The 22421-nt window shown below is 41.2% G+C and overlaps 1 protein-coding gene across 4 annotated transcripts in view; it reads right to left on the bottom strand.

Annotated features, from left to right (window-relative positions):
- The window catches only part of URB1 (URB1 ribosome biogenesis homolog), a 78715-nt gene extending 56977 nt beyond the window's left edge, over positions 1–21738 (bottom strand). For 2 of the 4 annotated variants that reach the window (XM_061627818.1, XM_061627819.1), the window contains exons 1-9: positions 21469–21737; positions 19817–19956; positions 18005–18156; positions 12477–12609; positions 9834–9930; positions 8626–8711; positions 6535–6660; positions 4971–5101; positions 2673–2868 (exon numbers count right to left, since the gene is read on the bottom strand). In XM_061627818.1, the coding sequence (XP_061483802.1) occupies positions 2673–2868; positions 4971–5101; positions 6535–6660; positions 8626–8711; positions 9834–9930; positions 12477–12609; positions 18005–18156; positions 19817–19956; positions 21469–21616 (1209 nt within the window). In that variant the 5' untranslated portion in view covers positions 21617–21737. Of the gene's footprint in view, positions 1–2672; positions 2869–4970; positions 5102–6534; positions 6661–8625; positions 8712–9833; positions 9931–12476; positions 12610–18004; positions 18157–19816; positions 19957–21076; positions 21227–21468 lie in introns of those variants that run through there. The other 2 variants (XM_061627820.1, XM_061627822.1) reach the window with 2 other exon arrangements.
- Positions 21739–22421: the final 683 nt, after the last annotated feature.

Below are 22421 nucleotides of genomic sequence, written 5' to 3'. Positions count from 1 at the left end.
TTTTATGTATTTATTGCATTTATATATTGCCCCATAGCTGAAGCTCTCTGGGCGGTTTACAACAATTAAAAACATTAAAAACAAGTATTCAAATTTAAACCATTAAAACCGATAAGCAAGTTAAAAACACGTTATTCAAATGCTGTTAAAATGCCTGGGAGAAGAGGAAAGTCTTGACCTGGTGCCAAAAAGATAACAAGATCATTCCATAATTTGGGGGCCACCACTGAGAAAGCCCTCTCCCTTGTTGCCATCCTCTAAGCTTCCCTCGGGGTAGGCACCCGGAGGAGGACCTGTGATGTTGAGTGTAGTGTACGGGTAGGTTCGTGTTGGGAGAGATGTTCCATCAGGTGTTGTGGTCCCAAGCTGTGGGACTGTGTTGTTGACAAGCCAGTTTGGTGGCTGTTTTGGGCAAGAATAGCAGCATGTAAATTTGCATAAACAAACACCTTGGTACAAACAGTGTGTCTGCCTATTATTCATACAACTCCTCTTCTGAATATAGTGTATAGATTGCTGAAATGTTTTAAACCAAGGAAAAACAGATGGGGAAAACAAATGCTCTTTTGTGACTACCACAAATTAATTATTTTGAAGAGATGGGTGAGTGGAGAATCTTATTTGTTTGAAATCAGCTTATTATTTATACTACCTTTTCAGATAGAGAGATATTTTTGGCAAATTGTCTTGTTGTTCACTTTACACCTCCACATAGTCACACATACAAAGTAAAAATGAACACAGGATTCATTCTCTCTCTCTCTCTCTCTCTCTCTCTCTCTCTCTCTCTCTCTCACACACACACACACACACACACACACACACACACACCCTACTCGCAAACATTTAGTTGGCTTTCACAGCATGTTAATACTTTCTGTAGGACAATTGAACAGGATATCACAGAGTATTTTAATTAACAGAAAAGCTATTCATAAGCTTTATAATCAAATCATAATTAAACTATTGCCATCTAATTTCTCCAAAGTTGATATCATTCTCTTAGTTAATACAATATTTTATGTCATACTGCTTTAAAAAAAAATTGTTTACATTTTGAAAGGTGATGTACTAGAAATTAATCACACTCTAATGCACTTTAGAGCAAGAAGTTTGAAAGACCCACCACAGTACCTACAAATAACTAGCAATACCTAGAGCTAAATCAACTTATACTAGCTAAATGATCTTTAGCCTGAAGGCCTACAATGTCTTTTTAGCAACCTATAAAGGGAGACCCTGGTAGAGAATTCAGTAAACACAGGGAAAGATGATAATATATTGGTTGCTATTTAATCACCTGTTTTGATGTACCCTTTCTAAAGGACTCAGAACAGATAACAGCAATTATGCCCAGAAAATGTACAAGAACAAACTTAGCAGCCCACATATTATCATCATGGTTCCTGTTTACTGTCAGAACTGTTTACATGCCAGAGAAGGATTGCAGAAGCACCGAATATGGTACTAGGTCCAAAGTTCAGTATCCTAAGAATCTAAGCTTCTAACCATTCTGGTTTAGAAAAGTTTTGAAGGCGTGAAGGCAATGACTGGCAAAGTCGTAGATGTGAGATAGGTGGGGCTAGTATTGCCAGAGTTGCCAGTGATTAGAGGCAGAGCTTGCTTGTGCAGGTTCTTTCCTCTTCCATGACTAGCCGAAGCAGAACAAACTATTCAAAACATTAACATTATGCAGATTAATACTGGGATCAATTACTACATCTTTCCTACTGCAGTATATGCAGTAATGTATCCCAATATTAATGTGCATAATTGATTCAGGGTTGCATCAAATGAAGAGTAGACCCATTGAAAAGAATAGAGCTAATGTAGGCATGTCTATTAATTTTAATAGGTCTAGTCTGAGTAGGATTTAGTTGGACACAATCTGCAGATATGAATTTGCATAATTGGTACAGATTACATACCAATAGCTCCCTCTACTGTATTCTATACACATGGCACAAAATGGCAAACAGTTGATGGGCAGATGTGATTAATCCCTGCACAAAAACATTCTCAAACATAGGACCTGTTCAGATGTTACTAGCCAAGGCAAAACCACAACCTAGTAAGAGTCTCAGGCTCTCTCTACCATGCACCTGTTAAAAAAATATATCTGATCATTTGTACTATTTGACTACAATATCTCCCAGATGCTACAACAAACCCCTTGCATTCTTTTCAGGGATGGATCTGGAGGGCAGAGGAAACCCACAGGAACACGAAGCTGACTTATACAAAGTCAGAGCACTGGTCCATCTAGGTCACTATTGACTGACTGACAGTGGCTTACCAGGATTCAGACTGAGGTCTCTCTCAGCCGTACCTGGAGATGCTGGGGATTAAACTTGGGGTAGATGCTCTACCACTGAGCCACGTCCCTTCCCCCTGGATACCCTCAGTAGTAAGTCTGGGTCAGAGATGATTTACTCACATGGTGAGAAGGTGGGGAGTAGAGCAACACAAACCAATAGTCTTACTGGGTTGGGATTTCTCCACAGTTAAGTACTGTTTGAACAAGCCTGCAATCAAATAAGCCTCTTTAATACTCCTCACCAAATATAACTATAAGAGGCAAATAAGGAGGTTTACTGTAATCCGAACACAGCAGAAGTGTTAGTAAGGGTTATTTTCATGTACAAAAGGTATACTTTTCATAGCATTCTTACCTTCCTCAGCAATTTCATATTGTCTAGCCAAGTTGATTTCAGTCTGGGAACAAAAGAATACTGGGACTCCTTAAAGTATCTGTTCAGTAAATCTGGGCACACTTTGAAAATGTTCACCACAAGATCAGCAACCATCTCATCTTCTATAGCAGTCTTTAGACTCAGAAGAAAACGGAGAAGCACCAAATTCCCTCCTCTAATAAAGACAGATTTTGAAAAAACAATCACTATGGTAGCATGTCAGCTCATAACTGAAACTAACAGTGGCCAGGATCCAAAAAGCTACTATAGGCATGTACAAGGGAACTGAGCATGCCTAGTGGAATTTGACTTTTCCCTCTTAAAGTCAGACCCCCATCTAAATCACAAACTGGTTTTCAAATTTTCCTAAGTTTCAAAATTGTTTGCCGTGGAGCAGAGGAAGCTGTTGTTTGACAAACAAAAATCCAAAACTCCCTTGGCTTTATGATTAGTGATGTGATTCTTTGTATGTAGGCCAGCATTACAAACAAGGCTCTAAATTCTGCTCAGTTTACTTTTGATAGAGAGGACCTAAAACAATTTTGTAAGCTACTGAAATCATAGAACTTTAAATCTAATTTCGGCACTTGAGATTACAAATAATTGACACATTATTGTTTCAGTTTCATTTGCAAGAAACAGCATCGTGAGAATTTGAAGGGGGGGGGGATGATAGCCAAGATATTGCAAGAACCTGTTATGCATAGTAAGTCAGTTTTAATTTCTTAAAAGTCAAGAAATTCTATGAACTTTGCAATCAAAAGACAATACATTTAGGATTAATTTTGTTTACCAAAATGAAGGAGGTGTGAAAATTAGAGAGAGAAATATCAATAATTTAAGATAAGCAGACGATGCCATAGTGCTAGCAGAAACCAGTGATGGTTTGAAATGAATGCTGATGAAGAAAGCACAAAAGCAGGACTACAGCTGAATGTCAAGAAGACTAAAGTAATGACAACAGAAGATTTATGTAACTTTAAAGTTGACAAGGACATTGAACTTGTCAAGGATTATCAATACCTTGGCATAGTCATAAACCAAAATGGAGACAATAGTCAAGAAATCAGAAGAAGGCTAGGACTGGGGAGGGCAGCTATGAGAGAACTAGAAAAGGTCCTCAAATGCAAAGATGTAGCACTGAACACTAAAGTCAGGATCATTCAGACCATGGCATTCCCGATCTCTATGTATGGATGTGAAAGTTGGACAGTGAAAAAATTGGATAAGAGAAAAATCAACTCATTTGAAATGTGGTGTTGGAGGAGAGCTTTGTGCATAACATGGACACAAAAAAGCCAAATAATTGGGTGATAGAACAAATTAAACCAGAACTATCACTAGAAGCTAAAATAATGAAACTGAGGTTATCATACTTTGGACACATAATGAGAAGACATGATTCATTAGAAAAGACAATAATGCTGGGGAAAACAGGTGTAGAAAAAGAGGAAGACCAAACAAGAGATGGATTGATTCCATAAAGGAAGCCACAGATGAACTTACAAGATCTGAAGAGGGTGGTTTATAACAGATGCTATTAGAGGTCGCTGATTCATAGGGTCGCCATAAGTCGTAATTGACTTGAAGGCATATAACAACATAACCACCACCTTTTTTACCTCACTAGCCCCTTATATAAAAGCTTCTCTCTGCAGCCATAGGGGTTTCAAGACTGAAGTAAGAAGCTTATGACAAGTAAGCCATTCTCCCAGACAGCTACTTCTTGTACATATAGAAAAATCATTAAGCAAAGGAAAACATGTCATAGAACTTTCACCTAAGATGGCTATCATATAACTACCACTACCACAGAGAAATCTGATTACCTTCTCTCCAGCTCCGTTTAAGATTTGTGCTAAATAATTTGACATATTTTGTTCAGCTTTGCCTTGTCTTCTGGAAGCTATTGAGTGTTGTGGCTCCACCCTGTGGCCTTCATATAAAGGGGTGGAGATGACATAACACTTCCCTATTTCTGCCTCATCCAGAATCGTGGCTCAGGACTGGCCATAGTCCTACACCCACATCTACTCCCACCCTTGATAGGACGGGCTTGGCAGCATTCTTGGGTTCCTGGAAGTTTCCTGGCAGTCCCTTCCAATTCCATCTTTCTTCATTCCTTCAGCGTCCACAGTGGGCAATGCCTGTGGCCTACACATGAAATCAAAGCAATTTTTGTGCACTTGATAAAACGATGGGAATCTCTGCTTTGATTTAAACAGAGGAGTTCAAAGGACTATTTTTTTAACAACTGGGGCACCTTGAATACTTTACCTGCCAGATGTGCCAAGGCTTGGATCATAAAAGTTAATGCCATGTTTCAGAGAACAACAGAGATCCAGTAAAAAATTATGAACCAATTTCCTCACTAGATTCTTTCCTGCCTCTCCAGGATCCTGGGTAGCCTAGACAGAACACAGAAATTAAGGTTTACTAGTGTCTGTTTATATGATACACTCAGATGGGAGGGACCATAGCTCAGTGGTAGAGCACATGTTTTCAATGCAGAAGTTCCAAGTTAAATAGCTGCCATATCCAGGATCAGACAGCAAATGATGGGAAAGACCTCCTCCTGAGAACCTGGAGAGTTGCTGTCAGAGTAGACCAGCAGTAGGAATCCTCTGGTCCACAAGCTAACTAGGCCCTCCAGGCTTCCCCATTTGGCCTGCCAGGCTGTTTTGGTCAAGCCATGCCCACCTGCCCTACATCATATATGACATCAAGTGCAGGGCAAGCAAATATGTGCTTGATCTGCCCTCTCCTTTGCAAGCACTGTCAATCAGCTGATCAATGGCGCTTGCAAAGCACTGTTACTTTGCTCATGTGGGACTGGGTCACCTGATGTCATTGTGATGTCAAGTGATTGATAGGTAGGTGGCTCCATCCACCTATCAAACCTGGCCCATGGATGGGAAGTAAGAATCTCCTCCTTGGCCAGATCCAGTCCCCCACCTCTGGAGTATAAAATACTGGGCAAGTAGGTCTAATAGTCTGACCTAGTATAAGGCAGCATCCTATGTTCCTAAGGGAGATAACACAGATCAATATGGAGGCCTTTGCTAAATATTCCCCCTAATTAGAAAATAAAATTTGAGGGGGGTCAGAGGAGGGCCTTGATGTGTATGACATGAAATATGGAGTCCCAAGACCTTTCTCCACCTGGCCCATTCTCAGACAAGAAAAGAGTGAGTGATGAAAACACGGTAAAGCTGAGGATGTTCCCTATTAAATTCAGCTGAGGCTTCTCTTCCTCACTTCCCTTTGGATTTGCAACTGTGTATGCCAACCTACCCCAACCTGATGCCCTCAAGATGTTTATTATTTATTTATTTATCTGTTGGACTTCAACTCCCATCAGCCCCAGCCATCATGGTCAATGGTCAGGTACAATGGGAATTGGGAGCCCAAAAACATCTTGAGCAAGCTGGTGTATATTATTCATGCTTTACAATTGATACCTGTTTACACTGGACAAAACTCGACAGCATTTCCAGTGGAGGCTGGTTGCTCCAATGTCAGTGGGGCAGTGAATATACTCTGGGTTTTAGTATGAACTTTCAAGGAGCTGTCCTCATTGGACAGTTCCTTGAAAGTTCAAACTAAAACCCAGAGAGGAGTCACTACCCCACAGACATTGGAGCCCCCAGACTCCACAGCCACTTCCCCACAAACGGCACTGATTACAACTATTCCATATTCTAGGCAAAAGCATTTCCTCTTACTATATGGGCCAGACACAAACTTCTTTTCTTTCTTGGGGTAATATAAAGGCAGAACTGTTTCCACTGGAGTTAAATAAAAGAGGAATATAGAAAAAGATGGAAAGAAATTGCTATACCAGGACATCTTCTGTGCTGACATCAGTGATTCCATTCCAGCGGTAGAGTGAAGCAATGTGGTTCAACACTGCTGCCGTAAAAAAACGCACTTTCTGGGTCTTGCTGATATATTTATTGTGAACCACCTAGAAACAATGCAACACACATCCTCAAATTTCAACTGTAAAGCAGAAAAAATCATCCTTTCCCCCTTTTTAGCTAACAAAGCAGAATAGAGCATCTCAAAAGCCAAAAGTTATACTTTGGGGCTACAGTAGCAAAAGGCTACCCAAACCATCACAAAAGAGATGACCCCTGAATGTATCATAACATTTATGCACTGAAAAACATGAACAAAAATAAGATGAATTACTTAATGCTCCAAAGAGGCTACTTCTCTGTATAAATTATAAGAAAAGGTGAATCTTTAAAATTCCTAACATAAGTGACACAGCTTCAAGGGATTGGCAAAATCATTGCAGTCACTAGGCTCTGCCTTCCTATTAGAAGGCACCATCATCCCACTGGTTCATCTTCCAGACTATACTTGGTTGGCTTAGTTCAGTCCTCTAAAATAAAAGAGTTATATCTTCATACTTATAATAAACTTTAGTAAAATACATTAAGTCAGTCCAGCAACAAAGTGTTTTCACTTGTGGATAGTTCAAGGATAGTTCCATGTAAAAGCTAAAAACTACAGAATTGCAGAAAAAAACACATAAACACACGCATTCTGCTTTACCTGTGGTCCAACAAGCCCTGCTCTTTGGGATCATGGAAGTGAGGCATGCTATTCAGTACCCATTCCCCCGCCCCCTGAAACTTAATAGCAAGACATGTTTTCCGTAAGTATACACACCTTCTTTAAGTGTCAACAATGGTCATTTTCATTGTGTTGCAGTGACATTAGCATACTGATCTTAAATATTTGCTATGGCTGCTAACACTAGTATCTGCTAACACTGGCAAAATGTCACTTTAATGTCATAATTTGGGGTTCCTCTGGCACACCAGTCAGGTGACTACACTGAATTGTCTAGCAACACTTTAATGACTACAAATCTAAAGCATAATCTTTCAAGGACTAAAGTCCATATCATCTAATGCAAGAAGTGTTATCCTGAGTTGGCAGGAACATATATAGGTGTACAGAGAGAATAAATTAAACAGAGAGGTCTGATGAAAACAAAATGCAAAAATAAGAAGACTGTGCTAATTATGTTTAGGCTTAAATATATGGAAAAGGATTATACTGACCATTCACAAAGACGTATTAATGATAACACAAATATGCGGACATTGGTAAACTAATTAATACTAACAGTGGGATAAAAAACTGTTATTTCAACTCAGGCCACAGTTCACAGAACTCAATTTCTTGATAAATCTATAATTCACCAGTTTCAGGCTAGTCTTCATTTGACATTCCATTGTTCAAGAATGGCCAGTTTAAGGTCATTAAACAGTATGTCCTAAAAGGCATTTGTTTCTAAATACTGCCTTTTCTGATGTCATATTTGTGTCCACTTATTTACTTTTAGAGGGACCTGTTTGTCCTACGAAGATTGCAGAAGAACATTTCTGGCTGATGATTGTATATATCACATTGTATATATCACTCTTTTGTACACCGCCCAGAGAGCCACTCGCTATGGGCGGTTTAAAAATGAAATAAATAAATAAATAAATAAATAAATAAATAAATTGGAAGGTGAGCAAGTCAATGAACTCCTGATGATGTTAGTCTTCAAGATGCTTCAGCAAACTAATACAGCTCCCCCACCCCTCAATATTGAAGTTTTAAGAGGAAGCCATAAGTATTCAGTTATTTCTACAGGATGTTTCTATGTGTATAAGAGATTTAAAACTCCTCACTGTTGATTGGCAGCATCATTTTCTTGGTTCCTTCAAAACCAAGTCAGTATAAGCAAATTACAGGGTACAACTCTTAAAGAACATTTTACGATCAAACAAAAAGCCCCTAACAGAAATGCTGACAAAATCTAAACTGTAGCCAAACATTAAGCAATTGGTATTTGGAGTCTTTGGAAAACCACATCAAAGTTATTTTCAGAAAAGATATAAAGAATAAAACCACTTCAAGGGTATACCTTAGTTGCCAATGTGGAAAGCAGAAGGCTAACAGTAGAAATCCTATCTTCCTTTAATCCAGTCCTAAAAATATCTGGAATGAAATCTATAAACCATTTTTAAAATGTTAAAAACATAATGGAAAATGAAAAGCATTTTAAAAACGAAATCAATTTTACACTGCCACTGCTGTTTAAGAATATGCTTTGGTCTACCCCTTACACACCTAGTCGATCACTGCACTCTGTAGATGATGGCCTCCTGCAGACACCATGTTATCAGGAGGTCCATTCTGCACACCATGGGAAGTGGACCTTTAGTGTTGTGGCACCAACACTTTGGCATCCCCTCCCCTTAAATATTAGACATGCACCATCTCTGTAATCTTTTTGGTGCCTACTGTGATCTTTCTCTTTCAACAAGCCTTTTAAGTAGAGACCTTATCCCAGTCTGTGTCTGTTTTGGAATTGCTTTTTAAGATGTTTCAAAAGATTTTTTTTCCAAAAAAAGATCTTTATAAGATCATTTATTTTCAAAATGTTTTAAAGGTGTTTTAAGATGTTTTTAGTGTTTTGTTCTTTGTTTGCTGCCCTGGGCTTGCTGTAGGAGGAAGGGCAGGATAGAAGTTTAATAAATAAATAAGGTGAACTTGTGGACTCAGAATAAATAATGAACATGTGGCACTACAAACTCATTTTATAATAAAACATCTACAGCAGGCGTAGACAATTATTTTAGCGGATGGGCAAAATCTGCCCCACAGCATAGTCCTCAAACTAAACACTCCACTTCCTCCAAACAGAGACACTGACAAAGAGCTCTTTAACTTTTCCTTCCCAGAATAAAATAGCAATGGAATCCTTTCATCATTAAACAATTTAGCCACTCACTCTAAAATATGAGCAACATTTGTTAAATTGACCTCCCTCCATGAATATTACATGAAAAGAAACAGAGGTTTTGCAAAGTTCTCCCATTATGTATCTTGGCAGCTAAATACCCTGTGTAAGACAAAATACCAACAAATGAAAAGGAATAGCTTGTTCCTCAAGCTTCTGTCTAATGAACATAGGGACCCATGACATCCAGACACCAACATCCCACTTTACTATTATTATTATTATTTATTAAATTTATATCTAGTCCTTCCTCCCAGTAGGAGACCAGGGTGGCAAACAAAAATAGAGGTAGCAATTAAGGCCCTGCAGAAGCAATACTTGTAAGATACCTTTTAACTCCAGAATGTGGACAAGGATTGTGTTGTCACCAGCAATCAAAAAAGAAAGAGCATACTGGATGTATGCCATACGGACATCAGGCTTGCCCTAAACAAGAGACATTCAGCATTAGTTAAATCCAAATGCCAACTCATGAAAACAGTTGTAACATGAGGCATTAATTTTAAACAGTTCAGTCTTAACTAGCAGAACGATTTGTATATTTATCACATTATTTATTTATTTGTTTGTCTTATATCCCGCCCTTTCTCCCACTAGGAGCCCAGGACAGCATTTAATAAGGAATGCTGGATTTCCCATTTTATCACCCATCAGACACTCAGACCTTAAGAATTATTATTATTTATTATTTATTGCACTTTTAGACCGCCCTCTAGCGACAAGCTCTCAGGGCGGTGTACAACAAGATAAAAACAGATTAAAATACAGGTGTGGGTACAATGCACTATGAAAACATATTTAAAAGCAAAATTAAGAAAAAATTTAAAATTAAAATAGATTCAATTTAAAATTTAGAATTTAAAATTTAAAATGCCTGGGCAAAGAGGTAGGTCTTTACCTGGCGCCTAAAAGATAACAAGGAAGGCGCCAGGCGTATCTCGTCAGGGAGGGCGTTCCATAATTCGGGGGCCACCACTGAGAAGGCCCTAGCTCTAGTTATTGCTCTCCGGGCCTCCCTATGCGTTGGAATCCGGAGAAGGGCCTTCGATGTCGAGCGCAGCGACCGGGTAGGTACATAGCGGGAGAGGCGTTCCGTCAGGTATTGCAGTCCGATGCCGTTAAGGGCTTTATAGGTAAGAACCAACACTTTGAATCTGGCCCGGAAACATATTGGTAGCCAATGCAGCTGGGCCAGGACAGGTGTTATATGGTCGGATTTTTTAGACCAGGTAAGAACTCTGGCCGCAGCATTCTGCACCAGCTGAAGTTTCCGAACCGTCTTCAAAGGTAACCCTACGTAGAGTGCATTACAGTAGTCCAATCTAGAGGTTACCAGAGCATGGATAACTGTGGCGAGGTTCTCCCTGTCCAGATAGGGTCGTAGTTGGGCTACCAGCCGAAGCTGGTAGAACGCATTCCGTGCCACCGAGGCTACTTGCGCCTCCAGTGACAGGAGCGGATCTAATAAGACCCCCAAACTACGGACCTGCTCCTTTAGGGGGAGTGTAACCCCATCCAGGGTAGGTCGGACATCAACCATCTGGGCAGAGGGCCCCTCCACCAACAGCATCTCAGTCTTGTCAGGATTGAGTCTCAGTTTATTAGCTCTCATCCAGTCCATTATCGCGGCCAGGCAGCGGTTTAGTACATTAACAGCCTCACCTGAAGAAGATGAAAAGGAGAAGTAGAACATAAGAAGAGCCTGCTGGATCAGGCCAGTGGCCCATCTAGTCCAACATCCTGTTCTCACAGTGGCCAACCAGGTGCCTGGGGGAAGCCCGCAAGCAGGACCAGAGTGCAAGAACACTCTCCCCTCCTGAGGCTTCCGGCAACTGGTTTTCAGAAGCATGCTGCCTCTGACTAGGGTGGCAGAGCACAGCCATCACGGCTAGTAGCCATTGATAGCCCTGTCCTCCATGAATTTGTCTAATCTTCTTTTAAAGCCATCCAAGCTGGTGGCCATTACTGCATCTTGTGGGAGCAAATTCCATAGTTTAACTATGCGCTGAGTAAAGAAGTACTTCCTTTTGTCTGTCCTGAATCTTCCAACATTCAGCTTCTTTGAATGTCCACGAGTTCTAGTGTTATGAGAGAGGGAGAAGAACTTTTCTCTATCCACTTTCTCAATGCCATGCATAATTTTATACACTTCTATCATGTCTCCTCTGACCCGCCTTTTCTCTAAACTAAAAAGCCCCAAATGCTGCAACCTTTCCTCGTAAGGGAGTCGCTCCATCCCCTTGATCATTCTGGTTGCCCTCTTCTGAACCTTTTCCAACCTTTTCCAACTCTATAATATCTATAATATCCTTTTTGAGATGAGGCGACCAGAACTGTACACAGTATTCCAAATGCGGCCGCACCATAGATTTATACAACCAGTGTTTACCAGTCTTTACCAGTGTGATGTCACTGCCTCCGCAGCGGCTCCCACAGTGGTCTGCATACGTATAAAGGCTTCTGCTGTTGTGATTTCCTCACATGTTTACATAACATACAAGCAACACAATCCCCAAGGGGCCAGCCATTATTTATGCACTGAACATAGGACGAACATTTGTGTAAAATAGCCCTCACAGTGTGGGGGGAGGGAATCTTGAAGACTATGTCAGAGTGGAACTACTTTCATGTACTGGGCAGCCCCAACTGGGTGATACTTTCATGTGGATGCTATTTTATATGAAAGCTGCCCCACACACAAAATGATGTAGGAAAGTTATCATGTGAGGACAAAAACCCCATCAGCATAAGCAAATCAAGACTTGAAGAAACGTGTGCTTTGTTTCCCCTGTGGATCACTGACAGTTTGAAGCAATAAAATATTCTACATTTATGAGACACTCCATGTGATACAGAAAGAAACAGAAACAGGAAGAGACTTTTTTAAAAAAACATCCAGCTTAACTTTGCACAGAAAAACAAATATGGTTAAGCCATCGCTTTACACTCACTGCAGATTTCCCCCCTCGTACCTTATAATCTCTCCTCTTCACTAAGCTAGGAAGGAATTTATTATTGAAATCAAAGTGGCTGTAGACATCCCTCGCAGCATCTGGCCCCTGTGACACCATAGCAGATAGCAAGGTGAGGCACAGACGAGACATTCTGTATAAATAACGGAGAGGGAACAGTGTTTAAACAATACATAGGCAAACAAACCAATGAAAAATTAAGAAGTGAGAACTGACATCTTTGAAATAAAAATACGCAGCTTTCAGCTACATCCTCTAAGAGTAGCAGATGCCCAGCAGCTTTCATAGTCAGTCTAAATATAAACAAGTTTATTTCCCATGCAGCACATATTCCATCCATCTCATATATTGAGGGCTTGCATGAAGAAGGAATGAAAGGACAATACTGCTTCTAAAAAGCACACCTAAGTAAAGCCAGAGATGGGAAAAAGGAAGCTCAAAAGTCCTTTGATAAGTACAGAATTTGAGCCAAGTTTACTCTATTTAAAAAATTTATGATCTGAAAAGAAAGTTATGCTTAAGTTGTGAAAGGAGGAAAGGAGGGAGGGAGGGGAATTGTATACTTAACTATTTGTTTATTCCTGAAAAAATTAACAAAATATATTATTGACGATCTGCTCATCAAGCACAAAGATTCTCAAAGTGGAGAATCTCACTAACAGTGAACCTAAGAACTGGCACAGCATAGTGTTGTGCAGACTGACCACCCATGTCACCCATGGTGCATGTCACCTTACAGTAATTCTGTATTTTAGAGCTCATTACCATTTTTTGAGCAACCAAAAAGACGACTGTACACGTGGACATCACCAAATGGTCAATATAGGAATCAATTGATTCTATAATTGGTAGCAGAAGATGGAGAAGTTCCATACTTCCCGTGAAAACATGACCAGGAGCAGACTGCAGTACAGATCATGAACTGGTAATATCGAAAATCAGAGTAAAGCTAAAGAAGAACAACAAAGCAATCATAATGCCAAAGTACAATTTAAATAACACCCCAGAAGAATACAAAGATCAAATAAGGAACGGATCTGAGTCTTTAAACTTAGTTGACGGAGAACCAGAAGAACTATGGAGTGAAGTCAGAGACATTATCAGGGAAGAATGCAAAAAGACAATACCTTAAAAAGAGAGAAAAACCTCAATGGATGACTGAAGAAACTCTTAAAATGGTTAAAGAGAGAAGGAAAGCAAAAGCGAAAGGAGACAAAACAGGGCTAGAACCTTAAATCCAACAATACAGCGACTAGTACATAGAGACAAAGAGAACTATTGCAATAGGTACTGTATAGAAATAGAAGAGGACAATAAAAAGGGTAGAACAAGAGCTCTATTCAAAAATATTAGAGAAATTAAAGGGAAATTTAAACCAAGGGTAGGGATGTTGAATAATCAATAGGGGAACACACTGACTGACCGAGATGAAATAAAAGGAAGATGGAAGCAATACACTGAAGAACTCTATAAAAGAGATGCAAGGATGACAGATTCATTCATGGAGGAACCGCATGATGAAAAACCAGAAATTTTAGAATGTGAGGTGAAAGCTGCTCTTAAAATACTTGGAAGAAACAAATCACCAGGAACAGTTGGCATACTAATAGAGTTGCTACAAGCTACTGAGACTGAATCTGTCCAAATTTTGACAGGGTGGTTCAGGACAGATGCTATTGGAGGTCGCTGATTCATAGGGTCGCCATAAGTCATAACTGACTTGAAGGCACATAACAACAACAACAAAATGTGATGATAAATCTAAAGAGAATGTGATCATTAATAAGCATCCTATTAGAGTATAAGCTTAAATAAGCACCACATCCAGAGACCATGAACTCTGCAAAGTAATCAGGCTTTCAGCCAATTAGAACTAGGGAAAGTTTTCAAGAAAACACACAGCAAGCTGAACATTATACTTTTGACAAATGAGAGCATATGCTAGCAATAAAAACAATGGAAAAACTACTGAGCAACAGGCAAAATACTGTTTGCACATATGATGAAAAGCACTTGCATTAGAAGACCAGAATGATCAAGGGGGTAGAGCAACTCCCCTATGATAAACATTTGTGGCTTTTTAGTTTAGAGAAAAGGCGCATCAGAGGCGACATGATAGATAACTTTCGCCCAATTTCGAATCTACCATTCCTGGGCAAGATCATTGAGCGAGTGGTGGCTAATCAGTTGTCGACACACTTGGATGAAACGGATTATTTGGATCCATACCAATCGGGTTTCAGGACTGGACATGGAACTGAAACAGCATTGGTCGCTCTGGTTGATGATATGAGGAGGGCATTAGATAGGGGAGAATTCACCTTTCTTGTCCTCCTCGATCTCTCAGCGGCTTTTGATACTGTCGACCACAGTATCCTTTTACATCGCCTGGAGGAATCGGGAATAGGAGGCACTGTATTACGGTGGTTCCATTCCTTTCTTTCCGACAGGCATCAACAGGTAGCATTGGGGGAGGAGGTTTCAGACCCTTGGCCTCTCAATTGTGGTGTGCCACAGGGCTCTATCCTCTCTCCCATGCTATTTAATATCTATATGAAGCCGCTGGGGACAATCATCAGGAGATTTGGGCTGCAGTGTCACCAATATGCGGATGACACTCAGCTCTATCTCTCATTTAAATCTTCACCAGAGTCAGCTGTGGAGACCATGTCCAAGTGCCTGGAATCCATGAGTGGATGGATGGGAAGGAACAGGCTGAAGTTGAATCCTGATAAGACTGAGGTGCTACTCGTGGGAGACAAGGGAAGGTTGGGAGATGTTGACCTGGTGTTCGATGGGGTGAAATTGCCCCTGAAGGACCAGGGCCGCAGCCTTGGGGTTGTTCTTGATTCCAAGCTGTCCATGGAGGCTCAGATTTCGGCAGTGAGCCGGGCAGCTTGGTATCAATTACACCTCATTCATAGACTGCAGCCCTACCTTCCTGCTCATCAGCTCCCACTGGTGGTACATGCCCTGGTCATCTCTCGGTTGGATTACTGTAATGCACTCTATGTGGGGTTACCCTTGAAAACGGTCCGGAAATTACAACTTATACAAAATGCTGCGGCTCGACTACTTACAAACTGTCGCCGCCGGGAACACATCACTCCAGTGTTGTTCGACCTACACTGGCTTCCAGTTATTTTCCAGGCCCAATTCAAGGTGTTGGTATTAACCTTTAAATCCCTATACGATCTCGGCCCAGTTTACCTGATGGAGCGCCTCCAGCGCCACCAACCATGCCGCCCAACAAGATCAGCCACACAGGACCTTCTCTCAATCCCGCCAACTAAAACAGCTAGGTTGGTGGGGACTAGAGAGAGGGCATTTTCAGTGGCGGCCCCCACTCTCTGGAACTCCCTCCCGTATGACCTTCAGCATGCCCCTTCCCTGAATGTATTCCGCCAAGCTTTGAAGACCTGGCTCTTCAGACAGGCCTTTGGGTCTTCCGGGGAGGGTTAAATTTTTACAACGAATAGCCTACTACTCTGTACTGGAATTGTTTTATTGTTATATTGTATTTTATGATGTATTTTATTATGATGTAATGTATTGTTGTTAAATTGTACGTCGCCTAGAGTGGCCATTGGCCAGATAGGTGACCCACAAATTAAATTATTATTATTATTAAGTGTATAAAGTTATGCACGATATGGGAAAAATGGACAGAGAAAAGCTTTTCTCCCTCTCTCATAACACTAAAACTCGTGGACATTCAATGAAACTGAATGTTGGAAGATTCAGGACAGACAAAAGAAGCCATTTCTTCACACGGTGCACAGTTAAACTGTGGAATTCAATCCCACAGGAGGCAGTGATGGCCACCAACTTGGATGGCTTTAAAAAAAAATTAGACAAATTCATAGAGGATAAGGCTATCAATGGCTACTAGTCATGATGGCTGTGCTCTGCCTCCAAAGTCGAAGCAGTATGCTTCTGAAAACCAGTTGCTGGAAGCCAGAGGGGACAATACTCTTTGCACACAGGTCCTGCTTGCAGGTTTCCCATGGGCATCTAGTTGGCCACTGTGAGTACAGGATGCTGGACTAGATGGGCCACTGGCCTGATCCAGCAGGCTCTTCTTGTGTTCTTAAGTATGGCATATTGTAAAGAAAGGTGTGAAGGGAGCTACACTTGCAAAACAGCAGTGGTTGACACAGTATTTGTCTTATAGGCAAGTACAGGCTTTTATTTTTGTATGCCTTTCAAGAGTCTGAACCAGAGATTTGCAGAGAGATGTCTGTGCAACAGAGCTCTCTCCTGACTCTCCCAAACTAAACCTCAAATCACAGGTAGCTTGTTAAAAAGCAGCTTGTAAAATGGACAAGAGGCTGAAAAAGTCAAACAGGTCTCTTTGTTCAGTTCCATATGAACAGATGAAGCAACTCTCTGGAAGAGGGATGATAACTGCAACAATTTAACAACAGATTAGGACTTTTTTGCCCTATGCCGTGGATATAACTGTCTTGCAATACTATATGAAAAAAACTCCTGAGCCGTATCCTACAAAGGAAGGATTGTGGAAGGTTAGTGGAAGGATTTCTGCCTGCACTATGGGACTTTCTGTCCTCTCCCCCGCCCCCAACCTGTTCTGGGGTTTTCCCCAACTCTCCAGAGCAGATTGTGGGATCTTGGTGTGGGGTGGACAGGAGGCACAGGTGGAAGTCTTTGTGCTAACAAGATAGCTTTCTTGGATACAACCCCCTTTTTTGTATGTTTTATCACTTGCTAAAACAAAGCATGACTGAAGATTATACAGGCCAAGTCTTTATAAACAATCTTTCCAGGATAAACCCTGTTAAATTCTGGTCCCAAGGCTGGCCCTACCATTACAAATGCTGAGGCACATCCTAATCAGAAGTCTTTGCTTGAAAACTTAACAATTGCTTGAACTTTTATTTTTCTTCTTGATCTACGAGCATCCCATTCAAACGTTCTCTCCTTCCTTTTTTTTTGTATTAAAACTATTGCTGTAGCCTCTATTTCATTATATTATTATTATTATTGTTATTATTATTATACAATGCTGAGGCAGCCCTCCTCGGCAGAAGATTCTGGGATACCATTTTAAGACAAGCAAGTTTTCAGTAACTATGTTTGTTAGTCCAGTTTTATCATAATAAAATATAATAATCCAAATAGTGTACCCTCTGGATTTTGTAAATAAGGAAACAAAAATGTCTTGGGCCATCTGTGCCTGGGCTTTGTGTATCTATCACAGCTTACATGTCAGAAATATGCCACCACATTTTTTAATCTATGTTGGTTGAGTATAAGTGTAAAATAAATAAATGTCACATAGCTAACTGAATCTCAAAGCAAAAGTAAGTAGAAGAAGGTCATGGAAAATTAAAGTATCATTCTAAATCAAGTATAAAGAGCACTTTTCATACTGTTCCAAGGTCCTTTATCAGGATTAAAGACCCCTGATTTTGATCAATGAAAACTTTTGTTTCATTCAAGTTCCAAACAAAACTCTTTTTGAATTAACAGCTGTAGGCTGCATCTCTGGTTTGCAGTGAACTTACCTGTGACTTTCAGAATACAGAGCAGCATACATTAATCTCATGTAGCTATTGATCAACTTCTTTACTATGTTCATCCCCACCACAGAGAAGTGGGACAGGTCACTTGCTGTTCGCAGCAAAATGCTTTCTAGAGCTTGAAAGATTAGCAGCATCTGCAACATTTAAACACTCAATAATACTTTGTTTTTAAGGAAAAAATGGAATAAGCAGCAAATATTATTAGAGGGAATTGAGAAGTCATCATCCTAAATGATGTATTACATGTAACAAGCTTCCAAATGTAAAAATATAGCAAGTGCTCAAATCCACCACCCCCTCCCAAAATAGTAAACTCGAAAGAAAGAAAGAAAGAAAGAAAGAAAGAAAGAAAGAAAGAAAGAAAGAAAGAAAGAAAGAAAGAAAGAAAGAAAGAAAGAAAGAAAGAAAGAAAGAAAGAAAGATTCATGGGCCCAACCTTTGCCAAAAGAAGATCTTTTGAGATTTTAAATCTCTTTGTTTCAGTTTATTTATTGTGATATTTTGTATTTCTGTACTTTTAATCTTTTGTACACCGCCCAGAGAGCTATTCGCTATGGGCGGTTTAAAAATGAAATAAAATAAATAAATAAATAAATCTTCATCCAGGAGACTTCTATAACATTAAGTTATAATTTCCAATGCAAAGCTCCAGTCCTGTAGCACGTTGTGCTGTGGATGGAACTTCGAACTGCAGCCACATAAAGTCCTAATGCAGCTCACCACAGGGCTAGAGCTTGGAGTACCAGAGTAGAGTTGTCTAATCTTTTTGCCCTGGAGGATGCATTCATCCTTGCCAACTCTCTGGGGGATGCACGTCAGCAGTGAGCGTGGCCACCCCACACACTCTCACATGAACGCGCATACAGGGCAGTCACACAACCTCCGACTCCTTAGGTAATCTGCGGAGATCAACTGAGGAAGGCGGTTATCACCAGTTATCAATCTGATGACTGAGGACAGGGCAATTTGTACTGCAATTTGTATTTCAGGGTGCTAGCCTCTGTTCACCTCAGGAACATGTCTATATTTTTTAAAAAGAATATTTTTGCCACTGCCACCACAACTGGTGGAATTTGGGGGGGGGGGAAGAAAAATTGACATAGGGACTGAATCAAGCCCCTAAAGTGGGGTTTATCCATCCTTAGAGGTAAAGGAGAGCCATATGTTGCAAGATGCAAGTAAGCCTTGAGATCATGTATTTAGAAATATACTGCTGACAGGTAGACAAGATAGTTCAGCAAAATGTGAAAGTGTCCCACTGCTGTCTCACACTGGTGGCTCTCATCCTGATAGCCATGTACATTAAACACAGCAGATGGAAGTGGGACTGGACTCAACCCTTTATACTTAGCATAGTATTCCTATACTAGTCCAGATCCAGTGCCAATAGTATGATATCTCCTCTCACCATGTAGTGCAGGGATAGAAACTTGTGGTCCTCCAGATATTGTTGGAGTCCAACTGCCATTACCCTCAGCCAGCATCACCAGTAGTCAGGGATGATGAGGACCACTAGTTCAGAAAATGAACAAGCACAGAGGGGTGTGCATGCTAATCACCAATGAAACACAGAAAATAAACAAGAAGTGCCTGTAACACTTCAGAAGCCATTTCCCTAATGGCAAAGATCACAACAGATAAGAGAAAGTGGAACAACAATGTGCATAACAAGTGCACAGGGCTACAAGTCCTGCAAGATGAAGTATGAATGAACTACTTCATAGGCTTATTTTGTGGAGAAATGGACAGTGCATATGCTACTGTAGAAAATAATTCAACAAATGAAATACTGACCTCAGTTTCAGGCCGCCTTTCACCATCCATAAGTTTTAAAATTTCTGCACATTCAACAGAAACTTTTATGTATCCCTCTACAATATCATACTTTTCTGCTGATGGTAACGATTTTGCTATGGATATGAATGTTTCCAAACCTGGAATAAAACAAAGACTTGTTTCATCATTCTAAAAGTATTGTCCATTTCATTTTTCATGTTAACAAATTATGATTGGCAAACTCAACTACTGATTAACACCTCTGGTTTATCCGTGGCTGAGCTGGGAATTGACCCTGCATCTAGATTCAACACCTGTCTGAAATCCTGGAGAGCTATTGCCAGGCAGTGTGGCCAATACTAAACTAGCACCCTCAAATACAAATTGCAATACAAATTGCCCTGTCCTCAGTCATCAGATTGATAATTGGTGATAACCCCCCTCCTCAGTTGATCTCCGCAGATTACCTAAGGAGTCGGAGGTTGTGTGACTGCCCTGTATGCGCGTTCATGTGAGAGAGTGTGGGGTGGCCACGCTCACTGCTGACGTGCATCCCCCAGACAGTTGGCAAAGGATGAATGCATCCTCCAGGGCAAAAAGATTAGACAACTCTACTCTGGTACTCCAAACTGCTGCCATTAGTACCTTACCGATACAACCTCTGGGATGTGACCATAACACAAACAGAGACTGACAAACAAATGGCACAACAGAATAGTGGAGCCCCTATAACCTTTGTAAATCTGGGAGAATTAAACATTTTAAATGTTCTAAACAAAATTAATTCATTAAATATGTGGACAGTCTTTCCTACCTACTTGGGGGCATGACTGATCTTTATAACTTTCTGGCCCCCTCCAGCCATGCAATTCTAGGGCAGTACACAGACAATCAGCCCCCTCTTTTGTGCTCTGCAATTATCAATATGCAGAGGTTTAGCAACATTAGACTGTTGCAGAAAAATAAAAACAAAAGTCTTGTGGTAGCTGTCCCACTATTGCTGTTAATTCCTGCAGCAATCTTAATATCACTAACCTTAATATCACCAATCTGTGCTATTGTGAAGGGTCACAGCACTTCATTCTTCATGCATTTAAACTCTAAATCACAAAAACTAGTTCACAAAAACTAATGCCGTAATAAATGTGTAGTCTTTGTGCCACAAAACTCTTTGTTGCTTTTAATTAACCTGGAATCCCTTAGGCAACAATGAAATCATTTGAATTATTGCGGTCTATCATTGCATAAATGCAGAATAATCTGCATCTGGAATACCACCTGCCCTTCGTAGATAACAACACTGTTCTTTGACAGGCATGCTCTGAATGACGGACGGGGTTGGGGGGAAATCTCTTCGACTTGTATCTTGCTCGCGAGTGGTTTAAGTCCACTTCAGAGCACCCAATTCTCGTGGGAAACGGCAATATAAATAAATGGGAGAGCGAAGCAATACTCAGCTACGTAAACCAGCAACAAAGGGGGGGAAATCGTTTCCGGAGCCCAGTGATCTGCCAATGAACGGCTTAGGCAGAAAAAGGTTCACAGCACTTGGCCATGGATGGAAGAAGGGGATTGGCAAGCGGGGAAAGAGTGGTGGGATACAAGCAATCCAGCCTGGCGACCACGTGGAAGCAGCAACAGACCCGCCGCTGCCTCTCTCCAACTCTCACCCTTCATGGCGGTGCTGGGGTCGCGCACCATGGACTTGAACTGGGTACCGGTGAGCTCCGCTACCTCGCCGCTGCGGGCTCGCTTAAGCGGCGGCTGCGGCGGCTGCTGCCCCTTGGCCGAAGCCGAGCTTTTGCGCTTGGCGCCCATGACCAACCACAACCAGTCGCCGAGTGGGACGGAGGGATGAAAGCCCAGCCTTCCTCGTTGCTGCCTGTCGCAGCCGGAAACAGTCCGTCTCGCGGCTCTCTCCCCAGGAAACTGCAAGCGAGGTGGGTTCCTGTTCCTGGTAGGAAGAGGGGCCGACGCTTCGCTCTCGATTGCTTTGGAAACTTCAGAGGAAAGCGCTGAAAGCGGTTCTCGCCGTCCGGTGGAGCAAAAGGCCACAGAGGCCAAGTCAGTGGTCCCTTTGCTTCTTCAGATATAGCCATACATGCCGCCGGCGCCGTCGTCCCAGGTCTTGACCCATCTCGGCAGGGATGGTGAACCATGTGGCCTTCCCTATGTTGTTCGACCTCAGCGCCCATGGCTAATGGCCAGGAATGATGGGTGGTGGAGTCGTACAACATCGGGAGAGCCACAGGTTCCTCGTTCCTGACACAGAGCCCCCCCCCCGTTAATGCCATTGGGGGTCATATAAGGTGTGCAGGATGTGCAACGAGGGCTCATACTCTCGGTGCGGAACACCAAATCTAGACATTTTCTGGCATTCTTATATACAATAATTTCATCATACTCAGTAGTTCTATGATAAGTTTGGTTTACTTTTATTTATTTTTTTTCTCTTGACAGAAATATGCAGAATCTGAAGCTCCTTTCCCGCTACATTCAGAGAGGCTTGTAGTGGGAATTTCCGGGAGGCTAGGCTACTGATATCTTGTCTTATTATGCCATCTAACTTTCTGCTACTTATGGAGAGCTTCTTACTACTTTTGTCATGGAAAATCCTGATCCT

The sequence above is a fragment of the Rhineura floridana genome, chromosome 5 (assembly GCF_030035675.1).
Source record: "Rhineura floridana isolate rRhiFlo1 chromosome 5, rRhiFlo1.hap2, whole genome shotgun sequence".
Lineage (NCBI taxonomy): Eukaryota > Metazoa > Chordata > Lepidosauria > Squamata > Rhineuridae > Rhineura > Rhineura floridana.
This window is presented reverse-complemented; position numbering and strand designations above follow the sequence as displayed.